At 32.3% G+C, this 23,794-nt stretch overlaps 1 protein-coding gene across 1 annotated transcript in view; it reads right to left on the minus strand.

Annotated features, from left to right (window-relative positions):
- The window catches only part of LOC145242098 (glutamate receptor 2-like), a 1,575,989-nt gene that overhangs the window by 185,206 nt on the left and 1,366,989 nt on the right, over positions 1 to 23,794 (minus strand). The window contains exons 7-8 of the mRNA XM_080105053.1: positions 18,161 to 18,364; positions 14,807 to 14,914 (exon numbers count right to left, since the gene is read on the minus strand). Of these exons, the coding sequence (XP_079961179.1) occupies positions 14,807 to 14,914; positions 18,161 to 18,364 (312 nt within the window). The remainder of the gene's footprint in view (positions 1 to 14,806; positions 14,915 to 18,160; positions 18,365 to 23,794) is intronic.

Below are 23,794 nucleotides of genomic sequence, written 5' to 3' on the forward strand. Positions count from 1 at the left end.
TATTACCAAGGTTTTTAACCATGTTCATACATAATGGTCTAAAAATTAAATCTTCTTACTATTTGGAAGGGGCGGGTTATTTATCTGAGCTCATCAATTACAATAATAAAGCGTTTATAATCTTAATATTTGCATATTATATATTATATAATTTATCATCGTACAACATAAATTATTTTAAGTTTATATGAAAATGATGAAAATGTTTACAAATCTGTAAAAATAAAAAATCTCTATATAAATTTTTATTTTCACATAATGCTTATCATTTATTTAAAATGATAACAAAGTGTCCAACACTTGTTTTAACTAAAAAAAACAAATTAAAATCTACATTCCTATAAAAATTTTTTTCGTGTATTGATATTCATATTAAAAACGCCCTTTTCTATTTATTTAAAAAGAAAATACAACTTTCTTATATAAGAAGTCATGGAATTTGATTCACTAGCAAAATATCTAGCTAATTTGCATATTTTTTTAAACAATCATTTTAATTAATCCTCTATTAGTTTTTTCGGTTTTCTTATTGGATGATCATTTTTGGTTAACGACTAGAAGTTCAACCCGGCTTTGCTCGGGCCCTATGTACTCTTCATAACTTGCCCTACATGTGAATACACTTTATGTAAGATTTAAAATGTTTAGAACAAAATTATCTAAGTAATTTCGTAGTGACATCAGGGGTAATTTTTTTAAAACGTTGAACTCAATTTTGACCCTTTAACATTTATTATTTTGATCTCAAATCAAAATACAAAGTTTTATGCATGTCCAAGTTACCTACATCTAAAATTTATAAAAAAATAAAAAAGTGTTTAGACCCAAAATTAGCAGAGAAATTTGGGAGAATCTGCAAAGATCAACTCTTTAAACTTTTACTTTTTGGCAGCCAAAATTTCGTCCCAAAACCGATTAAATGCTTGCCGCATGTCTGAATACCCGTTATGTATAAATTTCAAAAGTTTAGAACCAAAATTGGCTGAATAGTTTGCTAAAAACCGTACATTTTTTTGAAGTAGTTCAAATTTTCGACTCAAACCGATAAAAACTTGCTCTATGTCTGAATACTCTTTATGTAAAATTTCAAATTGGCTGTGTAATTTGGTAGAGACCGCAATTGGCTGTGTAATTTGGTAGAGACCGCAATTGGCTGTGTAATTTGGTAGAGACCGCAATTGGCTGTGTAATTTGGTAGAGACCGCAATTGGCTGTGTAATTTAGTAGAGATTGCAATTGGCTGTGTAATTTGGTAGAGACCGCAATTGGCTGTGTAATTTGGTAGAGGCCGCAATTGGCTGTGTAATTTAGTAGAGACCACAATTGGCTGTGTAATTTGGTAGAGACCGCAGAGGTCAATTTTTAAAAACTTTTACCCCAATTTTGACCCCCTAAACATTTATTTTTTGGGGGCTCAAATGAAATTAAAACGTTTGATCCATTTCTATTTAAAATGTACAGTTTTTAGATCAAAAATTGGCGTTGAAATTTGGTAAAGTTTTCAAAGGTCAAATCGCTGAACTTTGGCCACTTAACAACCAAATTTCTAGCCGAAAACCGATTAAAAAGATTTTCCCAATGTCAATTCTCGAGTCTCTAGACTGAAAATTTACAGTTATTTGGTAGGGAAATGTACACACGCAGACAATTTCACTTTTATATATGTATATATAGATTACATGTAATTATATTCATGCAGATATTGTACATGATTTATACTTGCGTAATATTTGCGTAAGAAGTTCATAGTTAACACAAAACTCTTTCCATATATATTTATGTATACGCATATATTTTTGTTTAAAAATTTTGACTACTATAAATTGCCAGATGAACGTCGAACGCCAGCATTACGAATATGCATGCATAACGTAATAGCTATTGGTTCATTTTTTAATTTTTAGATTTGCAGCAAACATGTCTTCATAGCTCAGGCATTAACGGCAGAGGACAAAATAAATCGTAAGCTAAACGTTTGGATTTCGATTCTCGGTGAAGAGAGACACAAACTTGTGAACACCTAACGAAGCACGCACATACTTTGCTCACTGAAGGCGAATCAGGCACACTAATGTACAAACTAATGTACATAGATATTCTTTAACTCTTATTCCATTTGCTCGATTAGATGCACATGGCGCTAACGGAAACAAACATGATTATTTATTTTCTATACTTATACTTCAAAAACGCTTTCCCTTTATCAGAACTTTTTCAGATTCTTTGAAGTCTCATTCTTTATGACCACTTTGTTACACATTGTTTAAACAAATTTGTCAATAAAACATAACAATTTTGTATGTATCGATTTTGTCAAATTTCTTTTCTGTTGATAATTTTCTTATCTTCTAAAATATTAGTAGACACTGGCGATCATGTTGCAGGTCCGAATACGGGTATCAACTTTTTACTTTGAAATATGGCTAAACATTTAAACACTTTTTACAAACAAAAGTTTGCACATGAGTTTTATAGTTTTCATGTGTTTGTGTCATTGTCTGTCATATATAAATTTACTACAGATGCATAAAAATCACTGAAAAAAAAGTGGCTCATATTTTCTTTTCTCCTACTTAGCGTTGTCTGGGAGCAATGAAATTGCCGTTATCAACATTATTTCTCATAGTTTGATTTTTCTCCTGTGAAAATTATGTTAGAGCTTTCTTACTAACATCGCAGTATTATATTTGGTAAGTGTAGTGAATGTAACAGAAGCTGAGTTGTATAGAGCAAATGATATGTCATTATCTTTAATCATTTTATATTTTGTAAGCAAGAATATGGAGGGATGCAGAAACATTTTTACTAAGAGTTGTTCGAGAACAAAAGATGTAAATCACAGTATTACATTAGAATCTCTTTGGACTATTTTCCTTCTCAACGTCATTCCTCTTTATATTACTATAAAAACGATAGGAAAACAAAATATCCAGGATCAAGAACGTCATTGTCATTTGTTTTATTCTGTTTTGTCCAGGGGCAATAAATTTGAGATTACAGCTTAGCTAAATGAAGTATATATATGAATGTGAATTAAGTGTATATTCCTGTGATGTTGAAATGTTTAATAAAGTTACATATGCTCTGAAAGTGTAAATCCATTTTCATTGAGCTTAATAAACCGTTGAAATTTGGAGATAACCTTATTGAATATATACATTATAAACGTGTGTTTGTTTTAAGAAGAATATATATATATATATATATATCTTCTTCTTCTCTTTCTATCTATATAAATAAAATTAACTCATTTTTTCCCATCGGATTTTGACCTTAATAGGATTAAAAATCAAGATATTTCATGCAAATATAATATGCACAAACGGCAGAACAATATCTGAGGTGTGTTATAGGCTTTTTATTTCTCAAATTCCTCGATAATCTTAGATTTCTATACTTTTTCTGCTGAGAAGTCACGGCCAAAATCGGTTAAGATCAATGGAAGTGGTAAAATATTTTCTCTCTAATAAATTCCTCCTCCCCCTGCCACCACTTAACACCGTTTGGGGATCGTTCACAAGGAACAGTTGAGAAGAGAACACCGGTTTGGCTTCGTAGTTCTTTCATGTGAAGTTATTTAAAATCACTAAACTAAGCTGCAGTGCTCTGTGGCGTAGTGGTTAGCGTGCTGGACAATTCACATTATATTTTCACGTTCGCGCCGACCTATCGTAGTCGTTTTTTTTTTTTCCTAAACAACTGGAATGGACTTTTCTTGGTGGCCGAACTGTTAACGTTGCAGATGTTTTTTTTTTTCACACTTTATTTTCCTACTTTTACTCATGACTCCGGGTTTGATCCTTCCTACTTACCTACCATAACATTTTTTAAAACTCCCCCCCCGTCCCGGAAACAAACACTCGGGCAACGCCGGGTACCCCCGCTAGTATATATATATATATATATATATATATATATATATATATATGTGTGTGTGTGTGTGTGTGTATGCGTGTGTGTGTATGTGTGTATGTGTGTTTGTGCGTGTGTATTATCCTGCTTATTAAAAAAAATACACATTTGTGATTGATGTGTTATATTTTGTAGAAATTGTTAAAATGAAATTTAGTTATTAATAGAGCGAATTACGCAAAATACCGCAACATTTTCAATTCCGTTTTTCTTTGCTCGCAGCTCTGAATTAATATTAAATTATGCTTTCAAAACAGCCTCATCATTTACTCCGGGGGCAATTTAGAATAAAAGAAGTATTTTTTGTCATTAAGTAAAACATTGGGAGGTGATTTTATGTATCTTTTTGTTTGATTCGAAAACATAATTAAATGATGTGGAAAGTAGACGACATTGACGCAAAACGAAGGAATAAAGGGAAACAGAGAAAGAGAGGAAAAGAGAGGGAGGAAAGATTTGTTCAGGATTGGAAGAAAAGAAAGAAAAAAACATCATAAGAATGAATGGATAAATACCCGGAGATGAAAGAAAGATGAAAGGAATTACAGAAGACCGAAATAAAGCATCTTACGTGTTTGTCAAAGTGTTTAACTGTATACTCGTTACGTACTCAATACTCTTCGGATAGGGATATATGAATTTATGCTGATCACTTACGGAGCTGATACATACCGGATCCATCATAAATAAGTATATAATTTTATTTCAACATAATAAATGTAAAATATGCAACTGGAAATTACAATTTAATATATATATATATATATATATATATATATATATATATATATATATATATATATATATATATATATATATACTGGCAAAAGTACCCGTCGTTGACTGGGTTCAAAATCAGCCTACAGAAAATGGACTCTGATTTATGAAAGTATGATAGGTTATGAAAAGGAACGGTTGTAAAGAGATAGCTTCGAATTTGGGGGTATCAAAACCAAAGCAAAATATGATGAAAGTAAAAATAAAATAGATAAACCCCATAATTTATTATACCATATCTGTCCACACTGAAACACTTATCACAATATCTTGTGGATCTATATAAAAAAATCTTGTTAAACTTTGCGACATATTTCCATTCTATGTGGTCAGGCGCGAACGAACATCCCATAATTTTATTATACCATATTTCTTCAAACTGAAACATAATTATATCACAGATAAATATGAAAAGTCTTTATTAAAGTTTGTACCTATTTCCATTCTATGGAGGCCAGGTGCGAACGCAGCCACAAAAAATTTATTATACCATCCCTATTTAAGTTAAAACATACTTATCAAAGTATTCTTATTTACATCTATATCAAAAACGTTTTTTTTTTCATTTTTTATTTCTATACTTTGGAGGCCAGGCGCGAACGCAGACCCCACAATTTTTATGAACCATCGTTCTTTCAGATCAAACATACCCATTCCTGATCTCGGATGCATCTTCTATCATTATATGTAATCAGTTTTTTTTTTAAATAGTCAACCATATAGGAGCCTATTCGTGACCACACACACACACACACACACACACACACACAGACCTTCAGCTTTATATATATATATATATATATATATATATATATATATATATTACAATAGAAAAATGCGGGCATTAAACGTAATATTATTAATGCTGTAATTACAGCATTAATAATTTTTTAAATTCAATTTATAACATTATATAATCAATTCCTTATGTTGCAATATTTTAAGTTATAAATTTATTATATTTTTTACTAGAATATCTTGTCCTTTTCTTTTCCAGTTTTAACAACTAGTCCTTTATTTTTCCATGTTTAAGCTTAACCATATTACTTTTAATGCTCGCGTTTTTCTATTGATTTTTCCATGATTTTTCTAGGCTTCTAGTAAAGTCACTTGTTCTTTGTTTAATTTCAGTCTTATATATTTGCCCCATAAACATAATATATGTACAAAGTACGGCACTCGTCTGCTTTCAATAAAATCCCCAAATATCTCCCTTTCATTCTTTCATTCTCTCTGTTTCACTTGCTTTTTCTTTTTCCGCGAGAGCGGTGAATTGGAAGCAACAATAGTCGCTGAATCGATGTGGTTGCTATGGAAACCAGTCATAAAAACGTCACTCACCTCCTTACATTTTTTTTGCGATTTTGAACACCAGTAAAGTCATCATAACTTTTGTTTTACTGAACGAAAATTGAAAATATAGCCGAGAAAGTGATCTATAAACTGTTATAATTGTTTGAAATTGGTCGACAAATGAGTGCGTGATGAAGCTTTAAAGCAGTTCGAGATGACTAAAACTGCAACTTTACCATGTATTAAAACATACTGTGTTTGAATGATATATGCAAAATCAAGACAACGCACGTTCGATATGAAAACAAATGATCATGAAGCTTAATTGATTTAGTCAATTAATATGTACTAGATGAGCACTATTTGAGAATACCAGGTGTTGTATGTAGGAAGACGTCGACACCTCCCTTCAAGAACTGCAAAAAAATAACTTCATCATCAACCTTTACCAGGAGAAACATGCGACTGGGAATCACTTGTGGATTTGATATTCCCATGAAACTTCCTCCTCCGGGGAAACTGATTGAACCCACTTAAGGTGAATATCCTTGGCATACTATGATACACTCCTATATATATATATATATATATATATATATATATATATATATATATATATATATATATATGCACAGATTTCTCCAAATACCTGTTTTCTTTTTCAAATCTTGACATATACGTAGCGTTTTTTACGAATATCTATTTATCTCTTAAGAGTTGTTCAGTTATACCAGGAAAATGTTTCCGCTAATCAACGAGACATGTGTAAGAGGTAATATGACAGTTTTTTCATCTCCCTAAATTCAAATATCTGTAAAAAATATAGAACAAAATAAAAACAATAAAAATTTATGAGTGTGAATTAATTCCATCTTTTGTCATCTCTTATATATATATATAAATAAAATTAACTCATTTTTTCTCATCGGATTTTGACCTTAATAGGATTAAAAATCAAGATATTTCATGCAAATATAATATGCACAAACGGCAGAACAATATCTGAGGTGTGTTATAGGCTTTTTATTTCTCAAATTCCTCGATAATCTTAGATTTCTATACTTTTTCTGCTGAGAAGTCACGGCCAAAATCGGTTAAGATCAATGGAAGTGGTAAAATATTTTCTCTCTAATAAATTCCTCCTCCCCCTGCCACCACTTAACACCGTTTGGGGATCGTTCACAAGGAACAGTTGAGAAGAGAACACCGGTTTGGCTTCGTAGTTCTTTCATGTGAAGTTATTTAAAATCACTAAACTAAGCTGCAGTGCTCTGTGGCGTAGTGGTTAGCGTGCTGGACAATTCACATTATATTTTCACGTTCGCGCCGACCTACCGTAGTCGTTTTTTTTTTCCTAAACAACTGGAATGGACTTTTCTTGGTGGCCGAACTGTTAACGTTGCAGATGTTTTTTTTGTTTTTTTTTTCACACTTTATTTTCCTACTTTTACTCATGACTCCGGGTTTGATCCTTCCTACTTACCTACCATAACATTTTTTAAAACTCCCCCCCCCCGTCCCGGAAACCAACACTCGGGCAACGCTAGTTTGTAATAAAACAAATGTATCGTTTCTTCCATGGCAAGTGATCATCTGGGCTCCAACCTCGACAATCTTTCACGATAAACACCCGTTTAGCTAAAACCACTTTCAAATATATATATATATTGTATTTTGGCAATTAAGGATCAGAGCTAAGAAATTTGTATTTTGTCACTTTATTTTGTTTGGATTATAATTATAATTCTATTATGTTTCAATTCTAATTTTTAATGCAAATGTCTTAGCTCTGATCCTTATATATTAATTATTAATTATATATTAATTATTAAATCTTTAAGCATTACCATGTATATTTTAAATTTCAATATATCCATATACCTTATTATACTACAAGCTTAAATCAGTAGTAATTCATATATGACATACAAAATGTGTTTGACTGTTCATTTTACTAATTGCAAATTATAAATTTTAAAATAATTTTAAAAGCATTGCAGTTATTATTAACAACGTTAATATTATTATTATTATTATTATTATTATTATTATTATTATTATTATTATTATTGGCTCGTAAGGAGATCCAAACAGGTCATCAAAGATCTCTCCTTGAGAACAACCTGTATTGTTCCCTGGAAGCTGAGTGACAAAAAGTCTCAAAAGATTTTCAGTACTCTCCAGCTCTTTCGATAACATTTGCAAATGAATTTGCATTATCGCAACAGTCGCTTACCGTTGATTTCTCGCTAAAAGATTGGTCTCCCCTGGAATTTGAGTGGTAATAAGACTCCGAAGATCACAGTTCTCTTAGCACTTGTCCACCAGAGGTCTGGTCAGCGCTTTCTCCTCGATCCTTCCATTCTCCACGACTCTTCTCGGCTATTTGGAATCATTCTCTTTTGGGGGGTAATTAGATAATAGGAGGGGATGGGGAGAAGATAGTGAGCTTATAGATATGCAGCTTCATTGTTCTTGGTTCCATGTAACGTTTCATGTTTTGTTTCTGCAACAGCTCGCCTGGCACTCGCATGTAGCTCGTATATTAGAGGGTTTTCTTTAATATTCCAGCTATTTTGATTATTACTATTCGCTGTATCTTTCCAGCTATTCCTCGGATTCAAATTTCTCCCATTCTCTTTTCAAAGTTCTTTTGGATTGTTTCTCGTGCTCTTATAGGGACTATCTTGATTTTTTCATCATCCATATCCCTTTCAGCTCTCTGACTAGCTCTATGTATTTGCTTCTCCTTTTCTTTGATATTTATCCTGTGGCAGCTGGAACAGCAAAGTCTACAATTTGGCAGGGCTTTTATTTTTTGTTAATTATTACGACATCCGGTCTTTTTGCTTGGATTATTTATCCATTTACATGTCAATGTCCCATAGGATTTTGTGATTCTCGTTTTTAATTACTGTTGCTGGCTTATGCTTGTACCATTTATCTGTGCATTCGAGATGCAGTTGTTTGTGTACTGTTCTTCCCACTCGTGTCTGTTCTTGTATTCCTTTTGGGCTAGTTTGCTACATTCGCTTACTATATGGTTTATCGTTTCCTCTCTTTGTCCACAGAGTCTGCATTTGCTGTTTTCTTGTGTTTTGTCGATCTTTGCTTTGATGTGGTTGGTTCTTATCGAGTTATCTTGTGCTGCAGTTATTAGGGATTCAGTTTCTCGGTTTACCTGTCCTTTTCGCAGCCATGTTCAGGTGTTTTCGTTATTCTCATCTTTTGTCATTCTTACGAATCTTCCGTGTAGTTGTTTCTCTTTCCATTTTGTTTTTTTCTTATTCTTTGCCTCTCTGTTTTCTGTTTTGCTAATTTTTTGTGTGTCTCTTGTTGTCATAATTATCCTTTTAGTATTTTGCATTATGTATTTTGCTAGTTCTTTTTTGGTGTGATTCACACAGCTTTCTATACAAACAAGTCCCCTCTCGCCGTCTTTCCCTTCACATAGAGTCGGTCAACATCGTCCTTTGGATGTAGTGCCTTGTGTATGGTCCTGAGTTTCCTTGGCTGAAGATCCTGGTGGTGTTTATTAATGTCTCTAGTTGATTTTCGGCCCTTGCGAAAAGTTTTAGATCGTCCATGTACATTAGGTGGTATATTTTTTCTTCCGTGTTCTATAATCATTTTTAATTTATTTTTATCATCCACAGATAATTAAAGAACAAAACTTTTAATCTAAAATTTAGTTTAATTAACCTGTCTCTAATTATACAAATATGTATTAAAATAATCTAATATTTTATTATGAGTCTAGACAGTTTGCGTTCTCTCCAAATGTATGCGTGATAATTTGTCGTTGACCTATTGTTCCCATTCTTAGCAAATGTCTCCCTAAATTTCTGAACTCCCCTAAGCTTAACCCTTGTCCCTTTCGTCTCCACTTGTCACCTCTACACAAGATGAGGATATCTCCTGTTTTTTTTGTTTTTGTTTTGTTCGTTTTCTTACAGTACTGCTTTATTGGTATATAATTTTATTATTATTATTATTATTATTATTATTATTATTATTATTATTATTATTATTATTATTATTGTTATGTTTGACGTTCATCTTCGTCGCCAGGTGTTATGTTTGCAGGTTGAACCAAATAACATATAAGGCAATACAAATGAAGACTCAACAAAACAAAGGTAGATCAATAAGAAGTGTATTAGGAAAAGTATATTTACAGTATATTTACATAATGGTTGTCAAGTAAGAGAGTCTTAGCTGGAGAACATATCTGCTCTCGGCTCGGCCTTCGGTGGCTTCTGGTTAACACACGCTCAGACTAACCGAGTCTTGCTATTTATGTGTAATATTATCCACATATGTAAATGAGTGGGTGCCACCTCAACAATTATTATTATTATTATTATTATTATTATTATTATTATTATTATTATTATTATTATTATTATTATTTATTTCCCTTTTTCTCTTTATTTTTCCTTTCTTTTTATATATATTTATACATTTATCTTTCTTTCTTTTTCCTTTTTCTTTTTAAATTATGTAAATGCCTTTATTTATTTTTGATATAACTCTCCTCTTGATCAAAATCTGCTGTGAATTTTTTCCAATTTTTTTTAAGGACTCTAGTTTTGTATAAGCAGCATCGCTTAACGAGATCTCTACTTACTTGTAACTGGCTGATCGAAACGTAGCGAATGTGTAGCGACATATAAATGCTTATGTAAAATAAATAAACGGTATATATATGTATGTATGTATGTGTGTGTATGTGTGTATGTGTGTATGTGTGTGTGTGTCTATGTGTGGGTGTGTATGTGTGTGTATATGCATGTGTATGTGTGTGTGTATGTGTCTATGTATGTGTGTGTATGTATGTATGTGTGTGTGTATATGTGTGGGTGTGTGGGTGTGTGTATGTGTGTGTATGTGTGTGGGTGTGTGGGTGTATATGTGTGGGTGTGTATGTGTGTGTGTGGGTGTGTCCCACGATTTGAAATCACACAGATTTCAATATCTTTTTCTCTTGGGATTTAACATTAATGGTTCATTAAACTTTCTTATATTCTCTATTATTATCTTATTTCTCTATATTGAGGCGGTTCCAAATTAAAGAATTCGTATATGATGTCCATGGTTTCTCCTCTTCGACTGCTGTTGTATAATCACCATCTTGAATGTGGCGTTTTTTATTTGGTTCAGGTGCCTTTTATGTATATTTTGTGGACCTTTAATCATGTATGTACAATCACCAAGGCGTTTATCCACTACACCACATTCCCAGTAAGAGGTATTATTCCTGTAGCACTTGAAATATACTCGATCTCCCGAGTTATATTTCTTTCTTATCATGTGTGTAGTGTTTCGGACAATTGCCTGTCTTGGCAATAGTTTATCAAACGTCGATTTCACCTTTCTGGCAAACATTAAATCAGGCGGGGTATATGTGCGGTGTTGTCCTATATATTTGCAAAAATTGTTGCAAAGCTTTTTCTGTTGATATCCCAATGGATTTTCTCAGCGCTCGTTTTACCGTGTCCACGAACCGCTCAGCGAGGCCGTCCGATCTTGGATGGTATGGAGGAGTAGTGATATGCTTTACTTGGAACATGTCACAAAATTCCTTAGAGTCTGTGGATGTGAATTGAGTTCCATTGTCAGTGACCAATCGTGCAAATAACTCATGTAGGAATCCTATTGAGTTGTTCGTTGTTGGATTCCTGCAACGCATTACCTCAGGCCATTTTGTATAACTATCTACTACAATTAAGTAGTAATTTTCTCCTACTGGGCCAGCGAAGTCCATGTGGATTCTCGACCATGGGTGGTCGGTTTTCGGCCAAGGTTTGTGTACTATAGGTGGGGATTTTGCCGCTAACTGGCATCCTTTACATCCATTTATTGTTGTAGCTATGTCAATGTCCATGTTACGCCAGTATACGTAACTTCTCATTAGAGACTTCATCCGATTTATCCCCGGATGATCTGTGTGGAAGTCTCTCAAAATCCTCTCCTGCAACGTTTTAGGTATTACTACTCTCTTGCTGTATAATAACACATCGTTACATATGGAAAAAAATTTCCTGAACCTTTTTGTCATTTATAATTTTTCCTTTTATATCATTTATGTATTCATCTTTATCGGCTTCTATTTTAATGTCCGACAATGTTACCGGTAGTTCTTTAATGATGTTTGCTACCATATTTTTCACTTCGACGTTTGTTCGAATTGCTGCAATCACTGATTCTTCCAAATTATGTTTCTGTGGTATCAGTCTTGAAAGTCCATCCGCATGGCAAATCTTTTTCGATGCTAGATGTTGTATCTGGAAATCGTAATTCAGTAGGATCGTACCCCAGCGCAGCAATCTATTTGCGGTGTATACAGGCGATCCTTTTTTTGATCCGTAGATTGTGACTAATGGTTTATGGTCGGTTGCAAGTATGAAAAGTCTACCATATAAATATCGGTAGAACTTAGTCACTGCAAAGATTATACTCAACGCTTCTTTTTCAATCTGTGAATACGCCTTCTCTGCTGGAAGCAGCGTTCTCGAAGCGTGAGCTATCGGCTTTCTAGATCCATTAGGCATGATGTTGAATGCATGCTCCTATGTCGTAGGAACTAGCGTCACTAGCGATGACTATATTTAATTTTGTGTCATAGTGAGTTAGAAATAATTAAGATGTTAGTGCGCTCTTTATTTTGTCAAAAACGGTTTGACATTCTTATGTCCATTTCCAAGGTGTGTCCTCTTTTAGCAGCTCATTTAAGGGAGCTCGCAAATTATGCGTCCCTTCAATAAAAGATTGGTAATAATTTGCGAGTCCTAAAAACTCTGCAAGGTTGTTACGTTATTAAGTGCTGGCATGTTTTTTATTGCCGCAGATCTTTCTGGGTCTGGACGTCGCCCATGTTTATTCATTATATGTCCAAGATACTTAATTTCGCTCATACAAAAGTCGCATTTATTTTCTTTTACTTTAAACCCGAATTCTTGTATTCGAGTGAATACTTGTTTTAAATGCTCCTTATGTTCTTCTAGGGATTTGCTCCTGATAACAATGTCGTCCAGGTATGCACATGCGCACTCAATACTACTTAGCATGGTGTCCATCGCTTGTTGAAAGATGGCAGGCGCTACTTTGATGCCAAAGGGCAACCGGCTGTATTTGTACAATCCCTTATGCGTGTTGATGCATAGTATTTTTGAGCAATTCTCCTCGACCGGTATTTGTAAATACGAGTCGCTCAAGTCTATCTTGGAGAAGATATTACCACCACTCAACTTTGTGAATATTTCCTCTGGGCTTGGTAGAGGGTAATGGCCCTTTCACAATCCTCTGCTAATTTCTGAAGTGTTAAATCTTACTCAGATTCCAGCTTAGACAACACTCGTCTGCGTATTTCTGTATTTTTCGTGGAAACTAACCCTTGTGCGAAGATTAGGCATTTGAAATCTTCTACTATTAGTTCCGCTAGCTTAAAATTATCACAGTTTTTATTGACAACTGATGCGTATGTCAAATAATCTTGGTTGTCCATCTTCCTTAGATTCATACACAACCATCTCTTATGAAAAAGAGATATATTCGGATTAAATAATTCTTTTAGTAATTTTACAGCTTCCATGAAATCTAATTCCGTTTAGGTAATATGTAATCTACGAATTTACTGTGTTCTGCTACACCCAACCTTCTGAGTAAGAGGCTCAGTTTCTGGCTATTTGGCCAACTTTTGCAGTACAGTTGAAAGACATCCTCGTATTTTGTATAGTATGCTTCGAAATTCTTTTTTCCTTCGGCACATAATTAAATGTGTCCATACTATTAAAATAGTTGTATGGGAGAAATTATTACTGCCGACATTTTCTCGATTATTCTTTAGTAGTTCCAGTGTTTTAGCAAAACGTTCATTTTGCCTTTCTTCATGTTCAAATTGTAATTTCTTCTGCCTTTCTTCTTGTTCAAATTGTAATTTCTTCTGCCTTTCTTCTTGTTCTAGTTGCCATTTCAATAATTTCTCATCTCTTCGTTCATCTCGCTCGGCTTGTGCCTGTTGTTGCGTCTGCAAAAATTGCAGAAAAATTCTAGATAAATCTTCCATTTTTTAGTATATTCTAAAATATAAAATGGCTTGTGTTACAACAAAAATTGTTCAGAGTTCCTGTTTTTAATAAATAATAATATCGCTGCTCGAATAATATTTTCTCACTTCGCTAGCGAGTCAAGCCCATCCAACCTCAAAATAAAAAAAAACTGAGGCTTTTGCTGAAACCACTAAATACGATTGATTTTACGTTTTAGGCACTTCCTAATAAACGGTATATATATGTATATATATGTATGTATGTGTGTGTATGTGTGGGTGTGGGTGTGTGTATATGTGTGGGTGTATATGTGTGTGTATGTGTGTGTGTGTTTGTGTGTATGTGTGTGTATGGGTGTATGTGTGTGTATGGGTGTATGTGTGTGTATGTATGTGTGTGTATGTGTGTGTATGTATGTGTGGGAGGTGAAGAGAGATAGAGGGATGTGAAAGTAAATCTCAAGTTATCAAACTTAATCAAACCTGGTAGAAGGTTTTAATTTCTGAGTGCCATCAATCTGTGCATTACCTAATAGTTATATATTACTTGTACGATTTTTAGTCGCCAATAAATTATGTTACGTTAGCATATCACTCTAGTATAAAGATAATCTTTTTCTTTGGAGAAGAGCAGTTCATAAAACAACCGTTCCATCTTTGACAATCTTTACATTTGCCCGTTTGTATTGCTTTGATTGTTTCGTCTGCTGATGACGAATTTCGAATCATTCATGAATCATAATATAAAGAGGGTTTATGTACAATTCAGCTCACCTTGGTCAAGCCTTCATCCACCATAAGCTCATAAACGTCCAGTTTGTAATCTCGTCTTCGGCCATGTTCGTCAAAGGCCACTCGTCCGGATAAGCCTTTCATATCAACCTGCCAAAAAAAGAAGAGTATAAATATCAACCATAATAATATAAAAGTATAAAAGTGATTATTATGATAACAAGATCAGCAATAATAAAAATTACCAAAACGCCATAATCTGACCTCCACAAGAAAAGCTTGCATAAAGTTGGTTTCTTAGACAGGTTTCTTAGAGAGCCCAGGAAAGTTAAAAAAAAAAAATTCAGATCCTATGAAACCCCACTTATTGCGAATGGACAGGAAATTGTAATAACCCTTAAAAAACTCAAAGTAAATAAATAATAATGAACTTCAAAAGTGACAGTAACAGCGATTATAATTGGTGTACTATGAAGTATTTTAAAGAACGCATAGACCTTGAATGAGAAATGTGCTTTACTTTCATCATTTGAAGATTAAAGTTTCAATAATCTTGGAACAACTAGTATACTGTGTATGCTCTGTATTTAAGCTGTGAGGAATAGTCAATATATGATTTAAAAGTTCTAGTAAAACATCAAAGAACTGTAGAAAATTGAGCAATAATAATAATAATAATAATAATAATAATAATAATAATAATAATAATAATAATAATAATACAAAGATGCATCTTCCAAGGAGATTCACTATCACTAATACTGTTCATCATAGCTATGATGCTCCTGAACTATATACTGAGAAAGTACCAAGCCGGATACAAGTTCTCTAACACAGAGGAAAAGGTGAACCACCTAATGTACATGCACAATCTGAAACTTTTTGCAAGGACTGAAAAGGAACTAGAGACACTGATAAACACTCCCAGGATCTTCAGTCAGGATATTCAAGTGAAATTTGGTATTGAAAAGTATGTACTACTAGTCATAAGAAAAAGAAAAACTGGAGACGACAGAAGGCACGGAACTACCCAACCAAGCGGAGATAAGGGCACTAGGAGAACAAGACGCATTGGGGATTCTGGAAGCATACACTATCAAAGCAACAGGAATGAAAGAGAAAATTGAAAATGAATACCTAAGGAAAACAAAGAAACTACTGGAAACGAAGTTATATAGCAGAAACCTAATAACATGCATATACACATGAGCAGTATCACTAGTAAGGTACTCTGAACCGTTCATAGGTTGGACTAAAGAATAACTGAGACAGCTCGATTAGAAAACCAGGAAACTCATGACCATGCACAAGGCACTACACCCGAATGACGATGTTGACAGAATCTATGTAAAACAAAAGACAGCGACAGATGACTGGTCTATATATGGCACACAAATGAACTAGCAAAATACATAATGCAAAATACTGAAAGGATAATTATGGCAGCAAGAGACATTGAAAAGATCAACAAAACAGAAAATAGAGAGACAAAGGATAAAACGAGAAAAGAAAAATGGGTGGAGAAGCAACTAAATGGAAGATTCGTAAGAATGACAAAAGATGAGAATAATGAAAACGCCTGGACATGAATAAGGAAAGAACACGTAAACCGTAAAACTGAATCCCTAGCACAAATTAACACGATAAGAACCAACCACATCAAAACAAAGATCGACAAAACACAAGAAAACGGAAAAATCAGGCTATGTGGACAAATAATATAGTAAGCGAATGCAGCAATCTAGCCCAAAAGGAATACAAGAACAGACACGACCAAGTGGGGGGGGCAGTACACTGGGAATTATACAAACAATTGAATCTCGAATGCACAAACAAATGGTACAAGCATAACCCGACAGCAGTTCTTGAAAACGAGAATCATAAAATCTTACAGGACATGGATATACAAACGGATAAACTCATCAAAGCAAGAAGACCAGATATCGTAATAATTAACAAGAAAGAAAAATCCTGTCAAATCGTAGACTTTGCTGTTCCAGCTGAATATCAACGAAAAAGACCAACGGAGCAAATACACAGAGCTACAAGAGAGCTGAAATGGACTTGGATGATGAAGAAAATCAAAATAATACCGCAATAGTAGGAGCACTAGAAACAATCCTGAAAAATTTTGAAAAAAGAATGGGAAAATTGGAATGAGAGGAATAACAATAATGAAAACAGCTGAAATACTAAGGAAAACCCTTGAATGCGGAGCTCATTACACATGAGCCACATGTGTGGGTCAGACAAACTGATGCAGAGGCAAAATATGAAGAAGCATTTCATGGGACCAAGAACATTGAGGCTGCATATCTACAAATTCTCTATCCTCTCACCCATCCCCTCTTATTTAGCCCCATCACAACCTCCCCTAAAGTGTTATGCCAAATAGTCGAGATAGGCCAAGGAGGATGGAAAGACCAAGGAGAGAGTGCTGACCAGGCCTTCACTGGACAAGTGCGAAGAGAACTGAGACCTTGGGTAGGCTTATTGCGCTCAAATTCCAGTAAAGACTAATGGCCACTGCCAGTGAGAAATCAATGGTAGGCATCCGTTGCGATAAAATGCAAATTTATTTGCAAACCTTATCAAAAGAGGTAGAAAGTACTGAAAATCTGGGGAGACTTGTTGTCACTCAGCTTTAGGGAACACTACAGGTTTTTTTGAAGGAGAGATCTTTGATGACCTGGGTGAAAGCTTTTTGTGAACCAATAATACTACTACTACTACTACTACTACTACTACTACTAATAATAAGAATAAGAAGAAGAAGAAGAAAGAGAATAATAACTTGGATCAATTTTCAAAGTATTTAGTTACTTGAAAAAGTTAGATCACCATAAAAATTAACACATCATTACAAACATATTCATACTTTAAACAGATAATATTAAAACAAAACTATAAAATCAATAGCGTAAAGTTGCCTTTCTTTTTATCTGTTTTACTAGCTGAAACTCAAAACTATCACATTTACACTACAAACCTTACATATTCCGATTTAGTATGACCTCAAACAAGCTATGTTAAAACATTTTACGGTAATATTCATTAATATTCATTCCAGTATCAAATTAGTGAACGTGAAGTTAGAAAAAATGTTAATACAAGAAATCAAAGAAAATAACTTTAGGAATAGCGTGAAAGTTATTTTCCACAAACTAATTAAAATTGAAAATTACAGAAATTTAAAAAAATAAGAATTAGAAGGGTAATTTAAAGGAACACAGATAGAAGCAGAAATACACAGGGCCATTATTCGTCGTGACGGACTGTCCTGTAGTAAAATGTGATAACAACAAAAATATCAAAATTAAAAAAAAAAAGAAAAAAAAAAAAAGAAAGCAGAATGAAATAAACAATAGCGAAATCAAGCAAGTTTGAAAGATGTACCTGTTTAAGGGCTGACATTATAGCCTCTCCGTGCATCCAAGGTAAGGCGTCCTTAGGGTAACAAGGTACACCTTTTGTCTTATTGTGATTGTAGACTATCCCTCGTCGAAAGGTATGTTGAAAAACTTTCTTGTCTTTTTTGATCATGTCCTCCAGGGCGCGTACTATCACATTTGTGGCATCGATGGACAAAGCGACTTCATGCTGAAATGATAAAAAAATAGACAATATAAAATAAAATGACAACTAAGAAATATTGAGTCATTCTTGTCTTCTATTTCAAGAGGGTAGAAAGTAGTCCTTGGATTTACTTTGAATTCCTTATTTTTTCCTTTCATTTCATGACCGACATTTTTATAAAGGGAATAACTGCTGTTAACTGCTGTTAATGTTAATGATGGGTCATAATGTGAAGGACAATATAAATCAGTTATAAGACATGTTATTTCAATTTTATTATTACAAAGAGAATTCACATTTCAAAGTGACCGCTTAGTTTCATTTCTGATGATCCATTATATATTCGTCTCTGCTTAGATTATAAAAACAATTTCAAATATTTCTACATTTCTAATGTATGTTATAGTAAAAATATTTCCAATGTATTTCATAGTGAAGACCATTTCTGATGCATTTAATAGTAAAAACAGTTCTTAATGCATTTTCATAGCAAAAGCCATTTCTAATACTGTCTCATAGTAAATATCATTTCTAACGCATTCTCATAGTAAAGGATATCGCTGTGTTACACTAATATATAATTTCTAACGAATTTTCATATTAACTAGCATTTCAGCTTGGCGTTGCCTGGGTGTTTGGATGTGTATGTTGAGCAAAATAAAAAAGTGGTAGTAGGAAAGCAGGCCCGAACCCGTACCGTAAAGGATGAAAAGAACGGGGTAAAACTTAACGTTTATGCTGTTACGACCACCGCCAAACCGGAAGCGACATTTTTTAAATTAAGGCTAGAAATCTAAAGGAAAGGATAACTTTAAAAAATATCGGCGAAAAAAATGACCCCCCCCCGTAGAAAATTGCCTAGTAGAAGGGGAAGATATTAATGTTTTTAGCCAATTTTTCGATATTTGTCGTATGAAAGGTCGAACTTTAAAACGATACTGATTTTGGTAAAATCCGTCGCTTCTATTGAAAGTTTAAGGCAGACATGCAAACAGGCATACATTTATATATTGGTAACTAAAAATTTTCGACCCAAGCTGATGAAAAAGCTTTCTCTATCTCTGAATACCCTTTATGTACAATTTCAAATATTTAGACCAGAAATTGTCTGAGTAATTTGGAAGAGACCGTAGATGTCAATTTTTTAAACCTTTGAATCCTATTATGTCCCCTTAAAATTTATGGTATTGGGCTCAAATCAAGTTATTAAGTTAGATCCATGTCCAAGGAACCTATATCTAAAATTTCAAGTGCGTAGACCCAAAATTGTCGGAGGAGTTTAGTAGAGTTGTCAAAGGTCACATCGTTGAACTTTGACCCCTTAATCGCTAATTTTCTGGCCAAAAACCGATCACATCGATTTTCCCAAATCTCAGTAGCCTCTATATCAAATTTCGAGTCTGTAAACTAAAAATTGACAGAGTTATTGCGTAGGGAAATGTACACACACACACAAAGACACGTTCACTTTTATATATATAGATAGATTTCTAATGCATTCTCATAGTAAATATCTTCTCTAACGCATTTTTATAGTATAACTTCTTCATTAAAGTGTTTTCTGGAGATCAAGACTGAGCTTCACATTTGGAGCATATTCAACGGCAACAAAATAAAGACTGTTGGTCATTTATGACTGAAACTTGCTGAACAATCAGGCATAGATAGAAGTTTATTTACTAAATATGGTTGTATTGCAGAAATGATTATGAATTTTATTAACGTTTCTATGCGTAGCATAGATATGTTTTCAGAGTTAATGTTACCCATAGTTATGCCTTTCATTGCAGATGCCTTTATTAGCAAATTGAACGTCAATTATTGAATATTCATCGAATAAAGGAATGAATTGGAGTCATATTTTAATTGACTTTAGTTGAACAAATCCACAAAATCATTTAGATAATATTTTAACGTTTTTAATCCATCTACACGTAAATAACTATAAACATAATGAAAACTTTAGTTCATATTTTCATTTCGTGAACAATGATTTATTTATACTTGTTTAGATATGAGGCATTGTGCTTTGGTTGTTGGTTTTAAGTTTAAAGTAGCAGTTTCATTGTCTGCCATGTTTAAATGCAAAATAGCAATTTGGTTTGTTTCTTTTGGATTCAAAATAGCTCTTCAGTTAATCTATCACCTTAAAGTTTGAAATAGCATTTCATGTTGAATTTAAAAATAGAATTGTGACTGATCTGTCGCGCTTTAACTTAAATTAGCAATCATGATGATCTGTTATGCTGAAGTTATAAACATCATTTTGTTGTCCTGTCACATTTTAACTAGAAATAGAATGCGTCTTGTCTGGTATATTTTAACTACAAATAACGTTTTTTTTTAACTAGAAGTAGCAGTTTCTTTGTCTGCCATATTTTAACTAGAAATAAAAATTTCTTCGTTCTGTTATGTTTTAACTAGAAATAACATTTATTTGTGTTTCATGTTTTAAGTAGAAATAACAATTTCTTTGGTCTTTCATGTTTCTTATAGCGATAGCATTTTCCTTATCTGTCATGTTTTAACCAGAAATATATTTTTTGTCATTCTTAATTTACTCTAGTAAAAACAAGAATGACAAAAAAAAAGAAAATAAATAGTTATTCATTTGTCATGTTTTAACTAGAAATAATACTTTTTTTGTCATAACATTTTCCTTAGACTGTCATGTATTAACGTAGAAATAGAATTTTTTGTTTGTCATGTTTAAACTAAAAATAACATTTTTGTCTGTCATTTTAACTAGAAATAAATTTTCTTTGTGTGTTATGGTTTAACTAGATATAGCATTTTCCTTGGTCTGTCATGCTTTGACTTTGGAATCACATTTCTTTGTCTGTCATCTTTCAATAAGAAATAGCATTTTCTTTGACTGTTTAAACAATAGTATTTTAAATAGTATTTTATTTGTCTGTCATGTTTTAACTAGAAATAGCATTTTCTTTATCTATCGTGCTAAAATATGAAATAGCATTTTATTCTTCTACGATGTTTTAACTAGGAATAATAGGTTTATTGGTCTGTCATATGTTAACTAAAATAGCATTCACCTTATCTGTCATATTTTCACTAAAATTAGCATTATCTTTGTCATGTTTTAACTAGAAATAATCATTTTCCTTTGTCGTCATGTTTTTACTAGAGATAATATATTTTTTGTCTGTCATGTTTTAACCAGAAATAGCCTTTTCTCTGTCATGTTTTTACTATAAAAACATATTTATTAATCTGCTTTGTTTTAAATAGAAATAACAATTTTTGTTCAGCCATGTTGTAATTAGAAATAACCGTTTCTTTTTCTAGCATGTTTTTACTAACATTAGCATTTTCCTCCTCTGTCAGGTTTTAAATAGAAATAACACATTAATAGGTTCATGTTATAAATAAAAATGTTTTGACTAGAAATAGCATTGACTTTATCTTTCTTGTTTTAATTTTAATTTTAATTATTTTGTATCGTGTTTTTACAAAAAATAACATATTTATTAGTCTGTCATTATTTTACAAGAAATAACTTTTTTTGTCTTTTTTGTTTTAACTAGAAATAGCATTTTCTTCGTTCGTTATGTTTTACTAGAAATAATATTAGATTTGTCTCATATGTTTTTACTAGAAATAATATAATGTATTTGTTTGTCATGTTGAACCTAAAAATAATATTTTCTTCGACATGGTTTTACTAGAAAGACCGTTTTAAGTCAGCCATGTTTTAACTAGAAATAACATTCACTTGGTCTGTCATATTTCATCTAGGAATAGCATTTTTCTCGTTTTAACAAGAAATAACATTTTTTGTCTGTTCTGTTTTTACCGGAAATAAGATTTGTGTCTGTTCTGTTTTAATAAAAAACAACATTCTTTGTTTGTACAGTTTTAACAAGAAATAACATTTTTTGTATGTACTGTGTTAACTAGAAATAACATTTTGTCTGTTCTTGGTAAACAAAACTTAGCATTTTTTCTGTTCCGTTTTAACAAGAAATAGCATTTTTTGTGTGTTCTGTTTTAACAAGAAATAGCATTTTTTGTCTGTTCTGTTTTAACAAGAAATAGTGCTTTTGTCTGTTCTGTTTTAACAAGAAATAGTGCTTTGGTCTGTTCTGTGTTAACAAGAAAAACATTTTGTCTGTTCTGTTTTAACAAGAAATAGCATTTTTGTCTGTTTTAACAAGAAATAACATTTTTTATCTGTTCTGTTTTAACAAAGAAAAAACTTTTTAGTCCTTTCAGTTTTAACAAGAAATAGCATTTTTTCTGTTTTAACAAGAAATAACATTCTTTGTCTGTTCTGTTTTAAAAAAGAAAACACTTTTTTGTCTTTTCAGTTTTAACAAGAAATAGCATTTTTCGTCTGTTCTGTTTTAACAAGAAATAACATTCTTTGTCTGTTCTGTTTTAACAAGAAATAGTTTTTCGTCTGTACTGTTTTAACAATAAATAGAATTTACTCTGTTCTATTTTAACATGAAATAACATTTTTTGTCTTTTCTGTTTTAACAAGAAATAATAATTTTTTTAGTTCTCTTTTTGCTATATATAAAAATTTTTGTGTTCTGTTTTGACAAGAAATAACAATTTTTGTCTGTACTTTTTAACAAGTAATAGAATTTTTTGTGAATTCTGTTTTAACAAGAAATAACATTTTTTCTGTTCTGTTTTTACAATCGAATTACCATATTTTGTCTGTTCTGTTTTCACAATAAATATCATTTTTGTCTGTTCTGTTTTAATAAGAAAGAGTTCTGTTTTAATTTTAAATAACATTTTTTGTTTGTTAAGCTTTAACAGGAAATAACATTTTTCCGGATTCTGTTATAACTAGTAATATAATTTTTTGTCTGTTAAATTTTTACAATAAATACCGTTTTCTGTATGTACTGTTTTAAATAGAAATAACATTGTTTGTCTGTTCTGTTTTTAAAAGAAATAACATTTTTATGTTCTGTTTTAAAAAGAAATAACATTTTTTATCTGTTCTGTTTTAAAAAGAAATAACATTTTTTGTCTGTTGTGTTTTTAAAAGAAATAACATTTTTGTCTGTTTTGTTTTTACAAGACATAACATTTTTGTCTATACTGTTTAACTAGAAATAGCATTTTGTCCTGTTCTGTTTTAACTCGAAATAACATTTTTTTCATTCTGTTTGAACTAGAAATAACATTTTTCTGTTCTGTTTTAACAAGAAATAGTATTTTATAAAATTCTGTTTCAACAAGAAACAGCATTTTTGTCTGTTCTGTTTAAGCACGAAATAACATTTTTATCTGTAGTATTTCAACAAAAAATAGCATCTTTTTGTTTCGTCTGTTTTAGCAAGAATTAACATTTTTGACAGTACTGTTTAAACAAGAAACACCATTTCTGGTCTGTTCTGTTTTAAAAAGAAATAACATTTTTCGTCTCTTCTGTTCAACAAGAGATACCATTTTTTGTGAGTTCTGTTTTTACAA

This window comes from Euprymna scolopes, chromosome 1 (assembly GCF_053919585.1).
Source record: "Euprymna scolopes isolate OS-2025 chromosome 1, ASM5391958v1, whole genome shotgun sequence".
Taxonomy (NCBI): domain Eukaryota; kingdom Metazoa; phylum Mollusca; class Cephalopoda; order Sepiida; family Sepiolidae; genus Euprymna; species Euprymna scolopes.